This window comes from Narcine bancroftii, chromosome 2 (genome assembly GCF_036971445.1).
Source record: "Narcine bancroftii isolate sNarBan1 chromosome 2, sNarBan1.hap1, whole genome shotgun sequence".
In the NCBI taxonomy this organism is placed as follows: Eukaryota; Metazoa; Chordata; class Chondrichthyes; order Torpediniformes; family Narcinidae; genus Narcine; species Narcine bancroftii.
This window is the reverse complement of record NC_091470.1, coordinates 178948908-178969273: the sequence shown is the minus strand read 5'-3', so window position 1 is coordinate 178969273 and position 20366 is coordinate 178948908. Positions and strand designations below refer to the sequence as shown.

Genomic DNA, 20366 nt, shown 5'->3' with positions numbered 1-20366 from the left:
AGGCGATGGGTTTAACGAAAGCCATAGATTGATGTTAATGGCATCCGGCTAGAGGGGGCCCAGTCGGATGATGAGGCATAGTTTCTCCAGTTTGCGAGAGTGCCCGAGACCGTGGACTGGCATGTCAGCGGGGGAGAATTGAAATGGGTGGCCACTGGGAGATCCATGCTGATGCTTTCACAGCGTCAACATCTATTGGACAAGACAATGTCAGGTGCGTCGCCATCCAACTTGTCAATATTTGCATTTGAACTTTGATGTGTATGGTGACCTGTGGATCCTAAAGGCGAGAAATTCAAGTGAAAAACATCACGAGACTGTTTTCAGTCCACGCAACCTTCAAGCCTTTCCAACAGACTCGACAAATCTGCTGTAATGTGAATCAGTGTTATTTCACAGCACTTTGAAAATTAATATTGGCACTTTAATGTTTACGGGGGTCGATACCACACTCTAAGTCAGAACTATTTCAGTTTAAATCTCCTGGTACTTGCTCCAATTTTAATCTTACGACTGGCAAAAAGAAGGCAAATATCTCATCACGTTGGTCTTTGTTAAGTGTATTTTTATAAATGCCTCTTGGATTTCTTAAAATCAGATATCTGCAGTTTGTTAAAAATTGTAGGATCCCGAGATTGTTGTTCCGAGCTTCCCACCAAATTCTGCAATGGCTGTGCACCAGCCTCACTGCTGGTGCTTCCAGCCAGGCAAGGAGCAGGCAGCAGGAAACAGAACAGCAGCAATACGGCCGCCTCAGTGCGTAGACCTCCAGACAAACAAGGAGCAGGCTGCGGGAAATAGAACAGCAGCGATACAGCTGCCTTATTGCTCAGGTTTCCAGACAAACAAGGAGCAGGAAGGAGGAAACTGACTAGCAGTGATACGCCCGTCTTAGTGCCAGAATTCCAGACAAAAGAGGCATGCAGCGGAAAGCAGAGCATCAACACCAGGCCTGCCTCAGTGCTCAGGCTATTTCCCAGGCAATGCCTAAATAAAAAGTTTTGACTAGCGTAAACGCCGAGGTATATTGCACTGTGTCTGAAATAGAAATCCTTTCGGAAATAGGGCTCTTTGCAACTTTTCACGGAGCCGTTTCGATAGACGACCACAATTCGGAAGGGTGACGAGGAAGACAAAACAAATCCGGGGCATTTTAGTGTGGCAAATTTAACAAAGAATCTGTAACGCTTCGACATAAGGGTGGTGGGGGCGGGGGGGGGGGGGTGGGGTGCGAACATCATTTTGCATAACTGCATTCCATCAGAACACAGGAAGCTGGAAAATATTAAATCCTACCGAATGGAGCTGAAAGAATTATCAGGCATTTGGGGTGCCTTTAATTAGCTGTGTTTTATTAAACAGATCAAAGTAATTGACAAGAAAAAGGAGCAGAAGCAGACCACTAGGCTCATCGAGTCTGTTCCGTGACTTGACACTAAGCTGAACAATGCTCACCCCTCGTTCCAATTTCCAGCTTTTCCCCCATATCCTTTGATTCCCTGACTAATGAGATGCTTATCAATTTCTTGTTTAAATTCTCCCAGTGACCTCGCTTCCACCGCTGTGTAGGGTAGTGAGTTCCACAGATTAGCGACCCTCTGGCTAAAGAAATTCTTCCTCCTCTGTCTTAAATTGGTAATTTCTAATTTTAAGACTTTACTCCCTTGTCCTTGATTCACTCACCAAAGGAAACATCCACATCTGCTCCGTCAAAGCCTTTCAAAATTCAAAATGTCTCCATGAGACCCCCCCCCCCTCCATTCTTCTCTACTCCAATGAATACAATCCAAGAGCTGCCAAACGTTCCTCCTTCGTTAGCCCTTGCATTTCGGGAATCATCCTGGTAAATCTCCTCTGCACCCTCTCCAACAACATCACAACCTTTCTAAGAGAGGAGGCCCAAAACTGCACACAGTTCTCCAAATTGGGTCTCACCAGTGCCCGATCAACACTTCTTTACTCTTCTACACTATTCTTGAAATGAACATCAACCAAGCATTCGCTACCTTCACTACCAGTCCCACCCAATCATTAACCTTTAGGTTCCTTGCACGAGGACGCCCAGGGTCCTTTTCACTTCCAACATTTGGAAGAAAATTGCAGAGAAGGTATTCAAGGAAAATTCTGTTTCTGTGGATAAATTTCTCTATGTGCAAGTCAACACGAGACCCTTTTTTAAGGCCGATTGGCCGTTAATTCCTGGGCCCACTTGCATGTGTGAAAGGGCCTTATAGTGAAAACACTTGATCTACTTCTCACAGTTGAAGGTTAAACGTTGGAAGTGATCTTCCTGTGATTGCCAAAAGCATATTCTAATCAGACTGAGGTGAATTATTGTGGAAAGTGCATGTTCTTTACCTGCTAGCACTTCTTTAACTGTGACAAAAAGAAAATGAATTGTTGGTAAGTGACTTGTACAGGAGGGCCGGTTATTTGAAAGCAACGAAGAGCTTTGGAAATTGAATATTGAGAAGCTGATGTATATATCATGACTCACATGGTAGTAGCAAATCCATGGTCACCAATATAATCGCTTGGGTGTCACTCGTGCCCAGCCAAGATCCCAGTCTGGTTTGGGACCCCACCAAGCGTCAGAGGCCTGGTGAATTTAAATCACCCTGCCAGGTTGGGGCGCTTCACACCGCACGATTGCTGGGAACAGACCCGCTAAATTAGCTGGTTAACCCCCTCGGAATTGACAGTGTGGGAAGTGAGTCGTTGGGTGTACTTATGGAAGAGATTGACAGGTATTTGATTAGTCAGGGTGTCAGAGGTTACGCCAGTGCTTGTCAACCTTTTTCTTCCCACTCAAACACCACTTTAAGTAATCCCTAAGTCTTCGGGATTGCTTAAGGTGGGATGTGGGTGGGAAGAAAAAGTTTGAAAACCACTGTTTGAATCGTCCCTCATTGACTCGTTATGTGCAGGGTTTCAGAACTCCAAAGGAAATAGGCCAAGGACAATTTTTCTCAAGCAAAATATTTCAGTAACAATCGGGTCTAGAGCAGTGATTCTCAACATTCCCTTCCCATCTTAAGCAACCCCTTGCTAATCACAGAGCACCGATGACCTCGGGATTACTTGGAGTGGGAAGAGAAAGGTCGCGAACCACCGGGACAAAGCTGGGGAGTGGGAGGATGGATCAGCTCATGCTTAGAACAGCGGAGCGGCCTCAACGGGCCGATCTGTTGTGTGATCTTGTGACTCCACGACTGTTGATGACGCCTCAGGAACAAAGTGCAGGTGCAGGTGCCTCAGATTTAAAAAAATAACTGCGAAGGTCCTTTCTTAGTTCAGTGCTGAAATAATCAAGGGGTTTTACTTGGAAGCGAAAGAACGTGAAATGATGATAATGTTGATCAAGAAAACTGCCCCAATTAGAATCGCAATAGTTTTCCCAAGTTCACATTGTCCGTAAGCCCCGTCCCCGACTTAATTCTTGCAAATCCATGATTTAATCAATAATGCATGCAAAGCGACAAAATAAAAGGAATTGTAGTTGCCCACTTGTGTCATTGAGAGTCTTCTTCAAGGTATCGAATTCTGGAAATAAATGATAAAGGAACAATTTCTGTTTAAAGCGATTCACAACGATTTTCGAAAAAGGTCCCTATGTGTGAATCCAATAAAAATATTGTTTTCTTTCACGTCGCGTTAAGCCTGAGTTTTATGTTATTAACAAAAGGGACAATTTTAAGATTTTGACAATCTTTTATTGGATTCTCGATAAAGTCACGGCCAGGTACACCGTTGAACCAAAACGATTTAGTCTCTGAGATTTTGACAATATTTTTCAAGATAGCAGTGGCTAAAATGGGCAGAGCTGATAAACGGGTAGTGACGGTATAAGATGAACTAAGAAAGTGACAGAAAATTCGCGGTCTCGATGTGCAAGGCAAGCGGTGACTAACCCATTGACCAGCGCCGTGCAAGGGAATGACAACAGAATTTATATTTTCACCATGAACTACATGATTCTTGTGGTCTTCAGTTAATGAGCAATGTCATTGGAACGTTAGAAACGTAAAATTCCACGCGTCGGCGATTTTATACTTCTTGTTCTGTTTCTTCTGACCACTCCGCTGGACGAGGATGGTTCCTTTCAGTCAGTTTGTGGGGATTGATGCGGGTGAGAAAGGAGCAGTGTGCGCGTGAATGGATTTCAGGCGGGGATCCCGACCCACTCTCCCGGACCCAGCGGCACGGCGAGGCCCAAGACGGCCGCTGTGGCAAGTGGATGACCAAAGATTTGATGCCAGGGATGGCCCTTCCTGCACTTGAGGGAACGTGCTTGCCCATTAAGAGGGCCCACCCGCACTTTGACAGGCTTTCATTCTGGGGGAGGGGTGGTTGTCCGGCCACCCTCGGCACCAGGTGTGGGGGGGGGGGGGGTCTAGTTACCGACCACCTGACGGGTCGTACTGGGTTACGTGGACCCAGTGGCTCTCGAACCTAATTCAGTTGACATATTCATGAACATGACAAATGGCCCGAATAAAATGCTTTATTAATTGAAAGATGCGTAATCTCCCATCCACCATTACCCCAAATTCCATTTTAAATTCTACTTTACGAAGGGTTGTAGCCTTGTAGTCCCGGACATGTTCCATTTTTAAAGAAAGCACAGGATGTTGACGAGAACAAATCGCATTCCTGACGAACTTGCCAATTCCCTCATGAAATTCGTTTCAATTTAATACGTCAGGTTTCGAAGGCCATTCAAATATCTTCCGGCTGCCCAGAAGCTCTTTAGTTCGGTTTAGAGGTTCCAGCTCGCTGACTAATAGTTATCTTTTTGCTCTTGCAGTCACCCCATAGATCCGAAAACCCCATTTTCTCCTTCCGCTTGGTCTCAACAATTGAAAGAGCGCAGTTATAGTTGCGTGCGCCCAACCCCAACTACGATGTTTGTCTGCTTAAAGTCACTTCGGGGGCGGGGGGGGGGGATCACGCGAGCTGTCGGGGGCATATGTGCCTCCTGTGTCGTGTGATCTGGTTGCATTCATTGTAAATGCTTACCCCTCTGGTGATGTGATTCCCAGGTGGGTGGGGGTATGGTAATTCTATTACATATTAAGGATTCATTGCAATTTGTGCTACGGTGCTCTTGTCGATTTTTTGGCCATTGTATGCAACTTTACAGAGACGATTCGTTTTAAAAGATTATTGGTCACTTCTGCATGCACATTTGTTTATGACAGAATCAGAATTTATTGCCTTGAAATTCATTGCTTTGCTATGCATCTCAGAGCAAATATTCATATTGTAACCATCTCACAACAGTACTATAAAAATTAAAAATACTTGTACCTGAAAAGTGAGGCCGTGTCTGGGGTTCATTGTCCATTCAGGAATTTGATGGCGGAGGGGAAGAAGCGGTTCTTGTGCCACTGGGTGCTTGTCTTTACGCTCCTGGAGCTTTTTCCCGATGGTAGCAGAGTGAGGAGGGCCTGGCCTGGGTGCTGTGGGTCCTTGAGGATGGAGGGTGCTTTTTTATTTTAAAGAAATGTAGATGTACTTGATGGAGTGGAGTCTGGTGCCCTTGTTCATAGGCCGAGTTCACAACCCTCTAGAATTTATTCTTGTCCTGAGTGTTGGCACATCTGTACCAGACAGTGATGCAACCAGCCAGAATGCTCTCCACGGTCCACCTGTAAAAGTTTATGAGACTCTTTGGTTACATCCCGAATCTCCTCAGACACCTCACAAAGTCTATCCGCTGGCGAGCCTTCTTCATGATTGCATCAACCTGGAGGCTCCAGGACCGATCATCGGAGATGTTGACACCCAGGAATTTGAAGTTCGACCCTCTCCCCTACTGAGCCCTCGATGAAGACTGGGTAGTGTTCCCCTGACTTCCTCCTGAAGTCCACAATCATCTCCTTGGTGTTACTGATGTTGATTGCAAGGCTGTTGTCATTTACGCCATTCAACGAACTGATCTCTCTCCCTCCTGTATGCTTTCTCATTGCCTTTAGTGCATTAGTCAATGCAATTAATCGACAGAACCACAATCGTCAGTGGACCTCCTAGGTTTCCGACGGACGAATGGCAAAACAGCTGTGAGCGTTGGGTGAAGGGCACTTCAGAACAAAGCCTGCAGCCGTGAACTTGAGGTATTGATCTTTCATTTCCAAAAAACTTGGATCAACAAATGTGAAGCAGAACCAGGACAAGAGCGACCTTCAGGTTTGACGTCCATTGGTTTCATGTCTTCGAATACCTTCCCATCAATCACAACTATTCACACCTCAATTCTGACATCCAGCATTTGATTGGAAGCTACGATATGCTTCTACTCTGAGCAGGTCCAAAGAAACTATTCTGGAAGAGCAAATCCACGCTGAAGGCTCGTTTGAGGACGGCGCAAGTTAGTTCCGGGCAGATTTTGGCTGATCGTTAAGTTAAAAAAAATAGCATGTCAACCACCCTGTTTAAAAAAATGCCACTGAATTCAAGGCTTATAATTGTGTTCCGATGTAAAGCTGGTGAAGGCTTCGATGGGACACTTTGGCAGAAATAGTGAATTAAATGAAGCGCAGGAAAAAATGCAATGAGTGTCATTAAGATTCAATATAAACAAATAATGCATTTGCTTGATTAGCACATTAAAGTGGAGTTCAGTTGAGACTTTCAAATAATTATTAGACTTGGTATTGATTTTTTAATGTTTTGTTCATAATTGCAGTTGAATGTTATACTAACGATTTTTTTTCATTGGTGGTTTGAATTATTCACAAAATTAAATATTACTCACCTTTGGATTTATCGATTAGCTTTTCCTCTATAAAACAAAGTTTTTTTAAATTGTTTGATGAACACGAGTATCTATAGGTTACTCAGGACACAAACTCAGTATCTAGACCTTTTTCTTCCCACCCACATCCCACTTTAAGTAATCCCTCGCCATCGGGGCTCTGTGATCAGTAAGGGGTTACTTAAGGTGGAATGTGGGTGGGAAGGGAAGGTCGAGAACCACTACTCTAGACCCAATTGTTACTGAAATATATTGCTTGAGGAAAATTGTCATTGGCCAATTTCCTTTGGAGTTCTGAATCCCTGCACAGAGCGAATCCATGAGGGACGATTAAACAGTGATTGTCAACCTTTTTCTTTCCACCCACATCCCACCATCAACAATCCCTTACTAATCACAGAGCACCGATGGCCTAGGGATTACTTAAAGTGAGCTGTGAATGAAAAGAAAAAGGTTGAGAACCACTAGCTTAAGCCAAGAGAAAATAAAAATCTTCCAAATTTTCAGTTCCTTTCATTTAATCAAAAATAATTTAGGATAGAATTTTCTTTTCTGTTTGAATAATCCAACCAGACAGTGCAATGGTTCAAATGCACAAACTGTGATTAATACCGATGATATCTGATGGTAGGTATTGGCCAAAGGGATCACAGTTCAAAGAGTATTGAATGAAACATTAATCAGACTCACCTAAAGTTTTCAGAGCCTTTTCCAGTTCATCCACTTCTAACAATTAAAATACCACATCAGTTATTTTACCAACAGGAATGAAGTAAAATTGATTCAAAATATTCCACATGAGTATTACAAACTGCCAACATCCATTCAGATGTATTTGCTAACCGGCATTTAAAATAAAGAGGCAAGAACCAGAGGCAAATTTGAAAACAGTCCACTTTTTAAATAAATCTACATTTCCCCCATTTAGAAAAAAAATCCCGTTAGCTGTAAATTACCTACTCACTGCTGCATGTACTGTGTGTGGAATTCCAGTCAATAGGACCATCTCCTTAGACAGCTGAGTTGAAGTGAATTAAGACCACCCTGTGTCATTTGACCTCTGTTGCCCAATCAGCTTCCTGCTGATCTGAGTTTTTCAAATCCAACTGCCTGAGTTACCAGACTCCAAATGCCAGCTGCAGACTTTGGATAAAATCCCTGTTGAAGTCTGCCACACCCATTTCTTTTACTTCAATCGGTTGTTCCAGTACTTTGACCTAAACAATTTAGCCATTGGCTTCGTGGAGAACTACCAACAAGTTTCAACTTGGTGGTCATTTCATTCATAAAGCCCGTTTCTCTACATTGTGTTTGTTCTCCTCTGGCGGTTTTACCAATTCTTCCAAAGACAAGGCTGAGTTTATCAATGATGTCTCCCCCCTCCCCCCCCCGACCTATATCGGCACAGATTAGCAGTGTGTCCAATGCAGTTTCATATCTGAGACTTGCAAAATTTCCTGGGATATCGGTCGTCCCCAGAGAATCTGATACCTGATATGAGTAAAAAGACGTGAAAATCAACACCTTAATGGACATTTAAGGCAATTGCATCTAGAGGGAAAGCATCAAATCAGGAATCAAAAAGTTCTGGTCTTAGTGACTTGGGAAATTGTGGTGTAGATAGTATTGCACTTGAAATAAGGTGATTCCGACCGAAGAGGTGGTATGTTTTAACTGCAACCAAAACTTTCTAACACTCCTATTAGTTTAACCAGTTGGACGTTATCAAGCTGTACACCGGAATGGAAGAGCCCGTTGGTTGTTTTAAGCCAAGAGGGAAGGAGATGGTCCAATCTTTCGGTTGTTTTTATTTAAACAATTTAAATCATTTGGGAAAGGTGACATTGGACCCTGGTCTCTGATGCTGGGACAAGGTTCCATCTAGTCCGATATTGGCCATCTGGACCTTCCACGCTCCCCCCTCCCGTGACCACGGAGTTTTCCTCAAGGGTCATCAGCTTCTATTACATTCTAAAGACGTGGCGAATAACGGGACATTGGGCCTGTAAACAGCTTTAAGCTTCTCCGTGAACATTGCAACGATAGGTGCTTGTGGCATATGATAAAACAGGAGGTGAATTAAATTGGACGTTTTTCCAATGACTGGAAATAACTATTTGATAGATGGTGCATTGGGGTGGGGGGAGGGGTGTCAGCACGGCATGAATCTAGATCAGCAATAACTTAGAATATGAACATGTCAGCACATCCATGCGCCATTATCTGTTTGGGAATGGTGCTTTAGTTAAAGTGACATGGTGTTGAAAAGCCCACGTTAAACTTGGGGATTAGATTCACTCATTCTGACCATCTGTTAGTCCAAGTCTCTGAACAAAATATTCCACATTAAACAAGTTAAACTGGTGCACAGCAGGCGCACGACCGGGTGTGTGAAAAATATGGGAGAGAGGGACAGGGGGAGAGAGGGGAAGAGAGAAAGAAAGTAAGAGAGAGAGAGAGAGAGAGAGAGAGAGAGAGAGAGAACCTGATGGATGGATCGAAAGGGAGAGGGTGAGGGTGGGGGAGAGGGATAGGTGCCAGTGGGAAGGTAGGAAGTTCATGTGCTGCTCAAACAAATTTTCTACAAGCCTTTCAGAACAAATTGACCACGGTTGATAAAAACACTACCTTTTCTCCGGTTTGGTTGACCTGCTGACATTATTTTAAAAATTCATGAATGAAATCCAATTTTGAAATACACAAAAGAACAGAGGTCGTCACATTTTAGCTGCATATTTCTTGTTAAGCTAAAATTATTTTTAATGAAATTAAAAAGCGTTATTTTGGTTTTTTTTTGTAATTAGCTCAATTCCGCATGATTTTTCACCAGTTCCATAAACATCACTACAAGGTCGTTGGTTTAACTCAGTTCAAGTCATATTGTTCACTTTCTGAAGAACATATTTGGAATTGAAGGACTAAATACAGAAAATTATTAAAATTTTACAATTTTAAATGGAGATGAACAGCATGGTTACAGGCCATGCCGGCTCACGAGCCCGTGCCACCTGATTTACACCTAATTAACACAGCCCGGGTACATCTTGGAGGGTGGGAGGAAGCCAGAGCCCAAGCAGACATGGGAAGAATGTGCAAACTCCTAACAGATAGCGCGGGATTTGAACACGAGTCACTGGTGCTGTGGCAGAATGGCGCAAACGTTATTCTACGCCAACCATGTTCCTCCAGATGACAAAACAGTCCAGCAGGTAACATGCCCTCACATTTGGAAAAGAAGGTTATCATTGCATATGGAAAATGTAACCATGTACTTCACATTAATCCATCACTATGTAACAATGTACAGTGTACTTCAACTACACCGTTTAGGAAAATATTCACGCAATTAATTCAGAGCCACAGTATGTAGAGACGTATGTGTAGAATTTACTGACTCCAAAGCTGCTGACTTTAAAACTCAAATCCAGAGAGTGTTGCTGGAATTCCAAATGACATTGGTTGATTTACACATTTGCACGACTCACTGACAATGGCATTTTACAATCTGTAGAAGTCCGGTCCAGTCAATACAAGGTGAAATCTAAAGTGCTCCACTTTACCTCACCAATTCTTGCACAAAACATTTATTTTCTGAGACGTATTTACTCACCTGCGTCCCCACATGCTTGTCTCAGGGCTTCTGATTCTGAACAGAAAATTTGGAAAAAAAAGCAAAGCTAGAATTCAATCTCCTTGAATATGATAAATCTAACAAGTTTATAAAACTTGTGTCACAAAATAAATAGGAGCTTTTTATGAAGACGAGATTATTTTATGTTCAATTGGTTTGTATTTGATTAGATAAAGGGTAAATCCTCTTTCAAGGCTGGTGAAGGCTTCGATGGGATGCTTTGGCAGAAATAGTGAATTAAATAGAGCGCAGGCGAAAGTGCAGTAAATGTCATTAAAATTTAATATTAACAAATAATGCATTTGCTTGATTAACACATTAAAGTGGAGTTTAGTTGAGACTTTCACATAATTATTAGACTTGGTCTTGATTTTTTAATGTTTTGTTCAAAGATGATACACAAATCGATGTTGGTTGGGGTAACATAATTGCAGTTGAATGTTATACTAATGATTTTATTTTAATTGGTGATTTGAATTATTCACAAAATTAAATATTGCTCACCTTTGGATTTATCGATTAGTATTTCCTCTAGAAAACAGTTTTTTTAATTGTTTGGTGAACAAGAGTATCTATAGTCTACTGCAGGACACAAACAATATCTAGACCAGTGGTTTTCAACCTTTCTCTTCCTGCTCACATTAAGTAATCCCTGTTCCATTGGTGCTCTGTGATCAGTAGGGGTTACTTAAGGTGGGATGTGGGTGGGAAGGGAAGGTTGAGAACCACTGCTCCAGACCCAATTATTACTGAAATGTTTTGCTTGAGAAAAATTGTCATTGGTCCATTTCCTTTGGAGTTATGAAACCGTTCACATAACGAATCAATGAGGGATGATTCAAACAGTGGTTTCCAAACTTATTCTTTCCACCCACATCCCACCTTAAGCATCCCATTACTGATTGCAGAACCCCGATGGCCTAGAGATTTCTTAATGTGGGATGTGAGTGGGAAGAAAAAGGTTTTAAAACCACTGGCTTAAGCCAAGAGGAAAGAAAAATCTTCCAAATTTTCGGTTATTCTCATTTAATCAAACATCATTTGGGAAAGAACCTTCTTAATGGTTTGAATAATCCAACCAGACAGTGCAATGGTTCAAATGCACAAAATTAGATTAATACCGATGATAGCTGATGGTCGGTATTGGCCCGGGAGGTCACAGTTCAAAGAGTATTGAATGAACGAGTAATCCGACTCACCTAATGTTTTCAGAGTCTTTTTCAGTTCGTCCACTTCTAACAATTAAAATACCACTTCAGTTCTTTTACCAACAGGAATGATGTAAAATTGATTCCAAATATTCCACGTGAGTATTACAAACTGCCAACATCCTTTCAGATGTACTAGCTAACAGGCGTTTAAAATAAAGAGGCAAGAACCAGAAGCAAACTTGAAAATCTACATCTTTCACCCATATAGAGAAAAAATTAGTTAGTTGGAAATTTCCAACTCATTGCTGCATGTTCTATGTGGAACTCCAGTCAATAGGACCATCTCCATAGAATATGCTTTATAGTTGCCTGCAAGTGGTGGGACAGTCCGCACAGTGGTCAGTACAACACCTTGACAACGCCAGTGAGATACACCAAATACCTCATTGACCATATCCTTCATTTACCGTTTCCCTCGTTCAACTCCTGCGCTGTCTGTGATGAGTTTCCATGTTCACCCCGCATCTGCACGGGTTTTCCCCGGGTAACTCGGGTTTTCTCCCACCTTTCAAGATGTACGGGGGGGTGGTGGTTGTAGATTAATTGGGTGTAATTGGACAGCATGGGCTTGTGGGCCGGGAGGGCCTGTTACTGCTCTGGATGTTTACATTTAAAATTTATATAAATTTAAATATTTGAGAAATGTGTGATATGTTTCAAATAATCAGAAACGGGGAACAAAGGATGCATCGTTTTATCGACATTCAAATCAATAACCAGCTCGGCACTCAAGGATGAACATTCGCAGCGGCCCAATTCATAGTCAGCCTCCTTTCTATTAAAATGTTAACAATAACATGTGAATTTGGAAAGAATTAAAAGATATTCTACCTATAAAGACTTTCTTCAGTGTATGTCCGTGTATGTGTGTGTGTGTATGTGTGTGTGCATGTGTGTGTTTGTCTGTGTGTGTGTGTGTGTGCGCGCCTGTGTGTGTGTGTGTGTGTGTGTGTGTGTGTGTGTGCGTGTGCATGCATCTGTCTGTATGTGTGTGTGAGTGTGCATGCATCTGTGTGTGTGTGTGTGTGTGTGCGTGCATGTGTGTGTGTGTGTGCGTTTGTGTGTGTGTGTGGGTGTGGGTGTATGCATGTGTGTGCGTGCGTGCGTGTGTGTGGGGGGGGGGAGAGGGAGAAGGGGAGAGACAGATGAGAACCTTTGCTGGACAGCATTAAAATGATACCATGCAGAGCGGTGAGTTATAATTAAGATGCTTGAATCTTTAGCGGTCATGTAATTGCTGGAGAAATGCAACAGGTCAGAGAGCATCCATGTGTGGAAATGGTCAGACTGTGTGGAGCTGGTAAAGGAGATACACCAAATACCTCATTGACCATATCCTTCGTTTACCGTTTCCCTCGTTTACCATATTCCTTATTTATGGTATTCCTCGTTTACCATTTCCCTCATTTACCATATTCCTTGTTTACTGTTTCCCTCATTTACCATTTCCCTCATTTACTGTATTCCTCATTTATGGTATTCCTCGTTTACCATTTCCCTCATTTACCATATTCCTCATTTATGGTATTCCTCGTTTACCATTCCCCTCATTTACCGTTTCCCTCATTACCTGTTTGCTTTTGCCTCAGTCTTCCTTCTGTGAACACAAATATCATGTTTTAGAATGGATTCAGAATTCAAATCAAATCGTTATCAAGTTCGCCAGAGCCAAGATCATTTTGTGCTGAGCCAATGTTTGGCAAGTGGCTTCACCTGGGAAATACCTGCTGAGCATTGTTTAATTAAGCATAATCGAAGAAAACTTACGAGTTCCCTTCAGATTTTGAGTGCAGTCACCGATCGCTGCAAAAGAAAAGCGAAACTACTGAAGTTTTGTGTTTGACACCAGAAGATACCAGAATCGAAGCATTGTTCTCCTTGCATTTTATTCTGTCGAAAGAAGCTGCTGAACCAGTTCACAAATATTGTGTAACCAACTACACTTTGAAAGAGGATTTTCACACCTTCGTTGTCAAATACCTCGCCGAATACCACAGGAGCATAAGTTCCGGGTGCACACGCCGACAGCGCTGGTCCACACGAGAAATCCAACTACAAATCTCATTATTTTTTACTCTATATCTGACGAACAGGAATCTGCAAACCGTGGGTGAGAAAGTCCAGAGGACTACGGTCCGGTGCCGGGAAAATTCAGCAGCAGATCACGGAAAGCAGAGGCAGTCGGCAGTCACGGGCACACCCGAAGAAGGGCTGAAACGTCTCTGCTCTCCACAGATGCTGACTGACCGGCTGAGTTTCTCTAGCGCTTTTGTGGACCGCCTTTAAACCCCTGCGGATTCCGAGAAAGCCCGGAATTTGCTGAAACGAACTTCGCAAACAAACTCCTTCAACCTTTCTCTTCGGTGCTCTGTGATCAGTAGGGGTTACTTAAGGAGGGATGTGGGTGGGAAGGGAATTTGCTCAGTCTGCTCATCAACCATAAGACAAACACGAGGATGTTTTTTTTTAAAAAATAATCCTTTTGTTTTGTATTCAAAAGGGCAATTAAAAATTCCGTTGGGACAAAATTTTATTTCTGATTCACAACTGATTAGACAGAGATCATCATTTCAATGCACAAATCAAAATTAGGATAGAATTTCCCCAACAATTAAAGAGGTGTCATTTACATTTACCTTTCAATTCATCGGTTTCTTTTTCTAATAAAATAAAGGAAAATTAAGGAGGTGAGAAATTGTGGACATTCTGACCGTTTTGCCTAATAGGTCCGTAAGGTTCTCATTTACCTTGGTTTAATTTCAAGGAGGCCACTTCACATATTTGGAGTAGACGATGACAGGACCATTGCTATTGGTTATGACACCATTACGAGTACGTGATGACGTGGGGAACTGATTAATACTGAAGCTTGTAGTAATTAATAAAGCATTGAGTTAGGCTGCCCTGATGTTGTGGCTGTCTTTGATTTACAACGGGGTGGTGGTGGTGGGGGTTGGGGGGGGGGGTTGGGTGTCTTAAACTTAGAAGCAAGAACTCACTCAACCATTACACATTCATCAACTCTAACTACAGAAGACAGTGAAAGGCTGGGAATCCCAAGGGATGGCGGCAGCAGGTCCTGAAGCTAAGTTCCACAGAGTCAGTGAACAAAAAGACACTTGGGAACCGTGCTAAGGGAGCAGCGAGCGAGCACAAAACTCAGAAAGGGTCGTACAACAGGCTTTATTCCCATAAAAGTCTGAACACCAGTTCGTGCCCTGCTGGCTCCCAAAGTGACTGGCTCAGGAGGGGCCAGCTCAGGTCTATATTCGGGTCGGCTGATTGACAGGGGGCCAAGTGGAGTCAGCCCCCTTAGGTGGTCTTCCTGCAGGTAGAAAGGTCGCCCCCTGCAGTCGTCTGGTGGTCGTATCACCACAAAGCATATGTAGAACGTTTCAATGATCCCTTAACTATATTATTGAAAGTCCTACATTGAATAAAGAATGAGCATTGTTTTTAACCGTAATGGGAGGGGGTACCTATGAACTCTTAAGGTCGCTAATTGGCCTACACATGCCTTCAATTAAAACATACGCTGTCTTTGATTTACAATGGGGAGGGACAACTTCAAACATAACAATAGCATTGTGAAGAAGTAACATCAAATTTATACTGGGCATCTTTCCAGGCATGCTCCACAAAAGAGAAATGTAGGAGACCTTCCCTGTGCAGTCAGTTCAGCATTTTAAATAATATTATGTATACATTTAATTCAGATTTACTGTCAAAGAACATACATGACATCACATTCAATTATGAGATCCCTTTATCCTTGATCCAAAACACTTTTGAGCAAATTAAAGGAAAGTGGAGATGGCTGGAAAAGTCACAAATCGAAAGGGACCCGACACACTGGACAACCGAGATTTTGCTTCCTGAACACTTTTGGATGCATTTTATGGATTTTGGGCTGCTAATCACGAAATTCACATACCGCTGTTTTAGATGTAGTCTATTTTGATGATTTCCTGTCATATTCTGGAGCGTCATGGTTGGCACCACGGTCAGCGCAATGCCGTTAAAGTGCTGGACAAAGTGGCGACCCTCTGTCTTCCTCACAGTTGACAAAGATAAAGAATTTCATGTATATTACATTCTAAATGTAGTATTACATGACAACAAAGTAACCTTTACCTTTACTATTGCTGGTCACTGACAGGAGAGGCATCAGATGCTGAGTACAAACCAAAACCAGCGGCAAAACATTTTTAGGCCGGTTTGACTGACGCAACGTCTCAGCATGGTTATTCAATAATTCAATAATAATTCAATAAAAGTTAACAAAATCTGAAATCATCTTCGTGTTCAGCTTTACGTTATCCATAGTAATCCCCAGCTTTTTATCAGGAAGCCAATCCTTTGGAAAAAAATTGTCCAGTGTCATTTACAAACACTTTTTTTGTCTAGAAAGGCTAAATTAGAGATTAAAAAGTAATAATCGCTGGCCTTGTCACCAAAAGTAACCAACACTCCAGCAACCAAAAACTGATGTCTTACGGAGTCGTCTACGAAGATTTTCGTTCTCTATTTTGAAGTAAAATGGAAGAATGCATTAGAATTTTAACCAAGTTAGTTGTAAATAAAGTGTCTTTCGCTGGGGAATTTCAATGTCGGTCAGTTCGGATGTTGATTGATGTTAATGCTTACTTAAGCACTGTTAAGTAATCAGAATAATAATTAGAAAAGTTTACCTCGTTTCAACTGCTTTACTGAAAAGGAGAAAACATCAGCAAGTGAACACACGTCACTGGAGAAACTCAGCAGGTCAGACAGTGAACAGCAAAGGTAACGATACAGAACTGGCATTTCGGGCTTGAGCCCTTCATTAAGGGATCAGCAAAATGTGGGCAGGCACCCGGACAAAATGGTGGGGGGGGGGCAAGAGGCAGGGGGAGGAGCACGGTCCCACAGGGAGGGGAGATCATAGGGAGGGAGGGCACAACAGCAAACGGTGGGGGAGGGGGGGAGGCTCTGTGATCGGAGAGGGAAAGGGGGGTAGAGAGCTGGCAGGAAGGAGATGGGGAAGGGAGGGGGAATGGGGGAGTGGGCCGGCAGAAGACGGAGAAGTCGACGTTAATGCCAGGTTCATTAACAATGGTTCCTGGAGTCAACGAAAATGTCTGTGGGCAACGTGGTTCAAGCAAAAACAGGAGGCCTGAGAAACTCAGTAGGTCAAACAGTGTCCTTTATACAACAAAGATAAAGATATAGAACCGACGTTTCGGGTGTGAGCAAAATTAATTAATTAGTTCACATTGATAATCTTTAATTAAGAGCTTTGCGTTAGTTGGTAGACAGACTGGCATCCCAAAGTATCGTACTTTGGAGGGGTTGCTGACCAGCATTTCAAACGATGGGGCTATCTCTGTGTTTCATTTGTCTCTTCCCATGCCTGTACAGCGAGGTGCGGAAGAATTCGAAATCATTTACGTTTACTCCGTAATATTCCGTCCTCCCAGGCTCTAGAATAAACGGGTGGCCCACAGCAAATGGAGCTTGAAGCGCGAGCCTACCCGTGATAGACTTCCGCCTCTCCGCAACACGGACAGGTTAGAACCGTCGCTGCGTGCATCGTTGGGTTCCCAAAACAACGGCCATTCCGTGCACCTGCAGCTTTAGTGGACCCTCGGCACAGACCCGAGGGTCCACTCAACTGCCAAAAGCCCCAATGAAGCCGTGCAAATAGAAAAGTTGAAAAATATAGAGGTCAAGATATATTTTTTAAAATCTCGGACGAAGTTCATCTCGGGCTTTTACGTCATATGCGGGAGGCTCTAAATAGTCGAACACGGGATGGTAATTCCCGCCTTCAATGTGCATAAGACTCTCACTTTTAATCTTCCGAAAGGCAGCCACTTTTCATAATATCACGGTAACACTTCCAAGAGCATCAAAAATGTCAACTACTTCAAAGAAGGCAGGGCACAAAAATTTTGGGGAAACTCAGCAGGTTTCGCAGCGTCGTTAGGGAGCAGTGCGATGTAACTCAAAATCAATTATTTCAATAATTGAAATATTAATTCACATCGATCAACTCCGCTCAAGTGTGCCTGCCCCACAGTTTGGGTGCACAGTAATCCCTCTCCTCGCTCAAAAATATTTGGGTACTCACCAACATCTTCTGAAGCACAAGGTTTCCCTGAAAAGTTGTAAATAAGAACAAATTAGACTCAATAATTGTTGGAAACGGGACATACATTCCAATAAACATTACAACACAGTGCAGTCCCTTCAATGACAAGCCAACACATATAAACAAACTACCTCCCACCCAAACCCTCTATTTTCGTATATCCATATGGCTGACTTATTGTACCAGCCTCCCCCACCACCCCTGCCAATTTCAGGCACCCACCACGCTCTGTGTAAAGAATGTGCCCCCCCCCCCCCCCACCGATGTCTCCCTGAAACTTCCTACCCTCATCTTGTACACACGTCATCTGGTGCCTGTGACTCCTACCTGGGGAAGCGTACTGGCTGTCTGCCTTATCGGCGTCTCTCATAATATAATTAAGTCTCCTTCTTCGCTCCAGAAAGAAAAATCCTACTCATAAAACATATTTTCCAATCCAGTTAACATTCCAGTATTTATCTTCTGCACCTTCTCCATAACATCCACATCCTTCCTGTAATGAGGTGACCAACGTCCTGGTGAATCTCTTCTGCACCTTCTTCGTAGCTTCCACTCTATTGATTCTCTCTCTCTCTCTCTCTCTCTCTCTCTCTCTCTCTCTCTCTCTCTCTCTCTCGCTCGCTCGCTCTCTCTCTCGCTCTCTCTCTCTCTCTCTCTCGCTCTCTCTCTCTCTCTCTCTCTCTCTCTCTCTCTCTCTCTCTCTCTCTCTCTCTGTGCATCGCACAGTCAGTTTGTTTGCATATCTTTATCTGTCTACAAGTGTATAGTTTTTATTGGACTACCAGTAAATGATCATTCGGCCGGGGAAAAGGAATGATATGTATATATGCTGACAATAAATGTGGAAAGTCAATCTGAAACCAGGAATCTGATTCAAATGTGAAATGTGAAATTTGAAATCTGAAATCTGGAAGGAGGTAGTAAGCATTAAAATCCGGGCAGCCAGGCTGGGAAATAGCTTCGTCCCGCAGATTGTGAGACTTAATTATACAAAAATATTAATGTTATATGATAATATAAGCAGATATGTGATTATAATATGCTGTATTGCTGTATATTATGTGTGTCTGCGTGTGGACCGTGGTGTGCGGGAGAAACGCAGTTTGGTCTGACTGCATATTTACTGCCCAATAATAATAAACGAACTTTAAACTCGCATTTCAATGTGCTCGCCTGCTTGATGTTTGTAACCACGGCAACTAAGATGATCTTTCCACCTGTGTCAAATTATACGTGCATTGCTTTTCTTACATGATTGGCCCTGCCACATTTGTTTGGGGCAGTTACCGGCATCAGCGCCAACTTTCCCTTCTGGAGACCAACGAGGGAAAAAAACACAGAGAGAAAGACGAACCAAAACAATGCATTGGGATTGTTCATTTCGGCTCCACGCCCGAACTCGATCGATTTACATAGAGGAATCATAACACTCGTCCGATATCAAGGCGGTTGGCAGAGGATCGCAGAAAGCATTGATTTCATTGCGAAATATCCGTCTGTTGAATGCAGAAATGTGGTTTCTATTGATGTAATTAATTATAGATTGAGTGCAATAACTGATTTGATGAGACTTCCAATAGCTGAAGAAACGTAGAATTCCTGCACAGTTCAGGCCCTTCCACCCACTGAGTGGAGCCGACAGCATAACCCAGACTGGAGTTTCCATACTGCATAACCATCCATTTTTCTCAGCTCTATGTACATCTAATAGTCCCCTGCCTCCACTGCTGTTGCGGGCAACACTACCGTGCACTCGCCTGTGTGAACAACATCTTTCACATCCCCCTGCACTTACTCCCAAGAAAACCATGGCCCCCTGTGTTAGCCATTTTGGCTACACAATCACGGCCTCTCAACAGCCTCATTTAAACTGCAGCTCCCTGGGTCGCCATCCTGGGTCCCGGATGCGATGACTGGGGCAAAGGCCCTGGAAGCCACATTTAAATTGCAGCGGGATTGACCAGTTAAATCCGAACGTCAGGTGAGCTGGTTGCACGACGGCGATTCAGCCTCAGATACAATCGCCCGTTAGTCCTCACCTCGGGCGGGTTCTCACGGACTTGAACAGCTCTCAGTGCTGGAGTAGGTTCCCGTCAAAATTAACAATGACCTTAGACCTGCCTGCTATTTTAAAATATCAAACTTAAGGCACACTAATCAAAAGAAAACAATGATTAAAAAATTTGACACCATCAAATTAACCTCCCGACCGCGGCCAGTGAGGGCAGACAGTGAGCTGATTCTGGGGTTCGATTCAAGGACATGGTACACTCAAGTCTTAATGTCTTGATTCAACAAGAATCTCCACTGGCCGCTGCCTCCCACTGAGGTGAAAGGAAAAGTAGGGAAAAGTAATGTTAAATTTTATTGTTAAATGTGTGTGGGTGAAAAGTTCAGACAGGATCCGGTCGGGATCCCGTTCATCAGTGACAACGCTATTCATACAGTGGATGGGGTCACTCATAATGGGGCACGTTCGTCAAAATCAGTTTTAAAAATCCTTAAACATTTACTCTGTCTCACCCCCTCATTATTTTAAAAAACCTCCATCAAATCTCTCCTCATTCATCTATGCTCCAGGGAATAAAGTCCTAACCTGTTCAATTTTTCCCTGAAACTCAATCCCTGAAGTCT

The 20366-nt window shown here is 43.0% G+C and overlaps 1 protein-coding gene across 1 annotated transcript in view; it reads right to left on the bottom strand.

The window, feature by feature from the left end:
- Positions 1-20366, bottom strand: part of LOC138752985 (myosin-2 heavy chain-like) — an 89302-nt gene that overhangs the window by 51620 nt on the left and 17316 nt on the right. The window contains exons 21-34 of the mRNA XM_069915583.1: positions 17712-17738; positions 16291-16308; positions 16097-16123; positions 14236-14259; positions 13367-13402; positions 13170-13196; positions 11588-11623; positions 10893-10919; positions 10368-10403; positions 9386-9406; positions 7448-7483; positions 6758-6784; positions 3508-3543; positions 2359-2376 (exon numbers count right to left, since the gene is read on the bottom strand). Coding sequence (XP_069771684.1) covers positions 2359-2376; positions 3508-3543; positions 6758-6784; positions 7448-7483; positions 9386-9406; positions 10368-10403; positions 10893-10919; positions 11588-11623; positions 13170-13196; positions 13367-13402; positions 14236-14259; positions 16097-16123; positions 16291-16308; positions 17712-17738 — 396 coding nt within the window. The remainder of the gene's footprint in view (positions 1-2358; positions 2377-3507; positions 3544-6757; positions 6785-7447; positions 7484-9385; positions 9407-10367; positions 10404-10892; positions 10920-11587; positions 11624-13169; positions 13197-13366; positions 13403-14235; positions 14260-16096; positions 16124-16290; positions 16309-17711; positions 17739-20366) is intronic.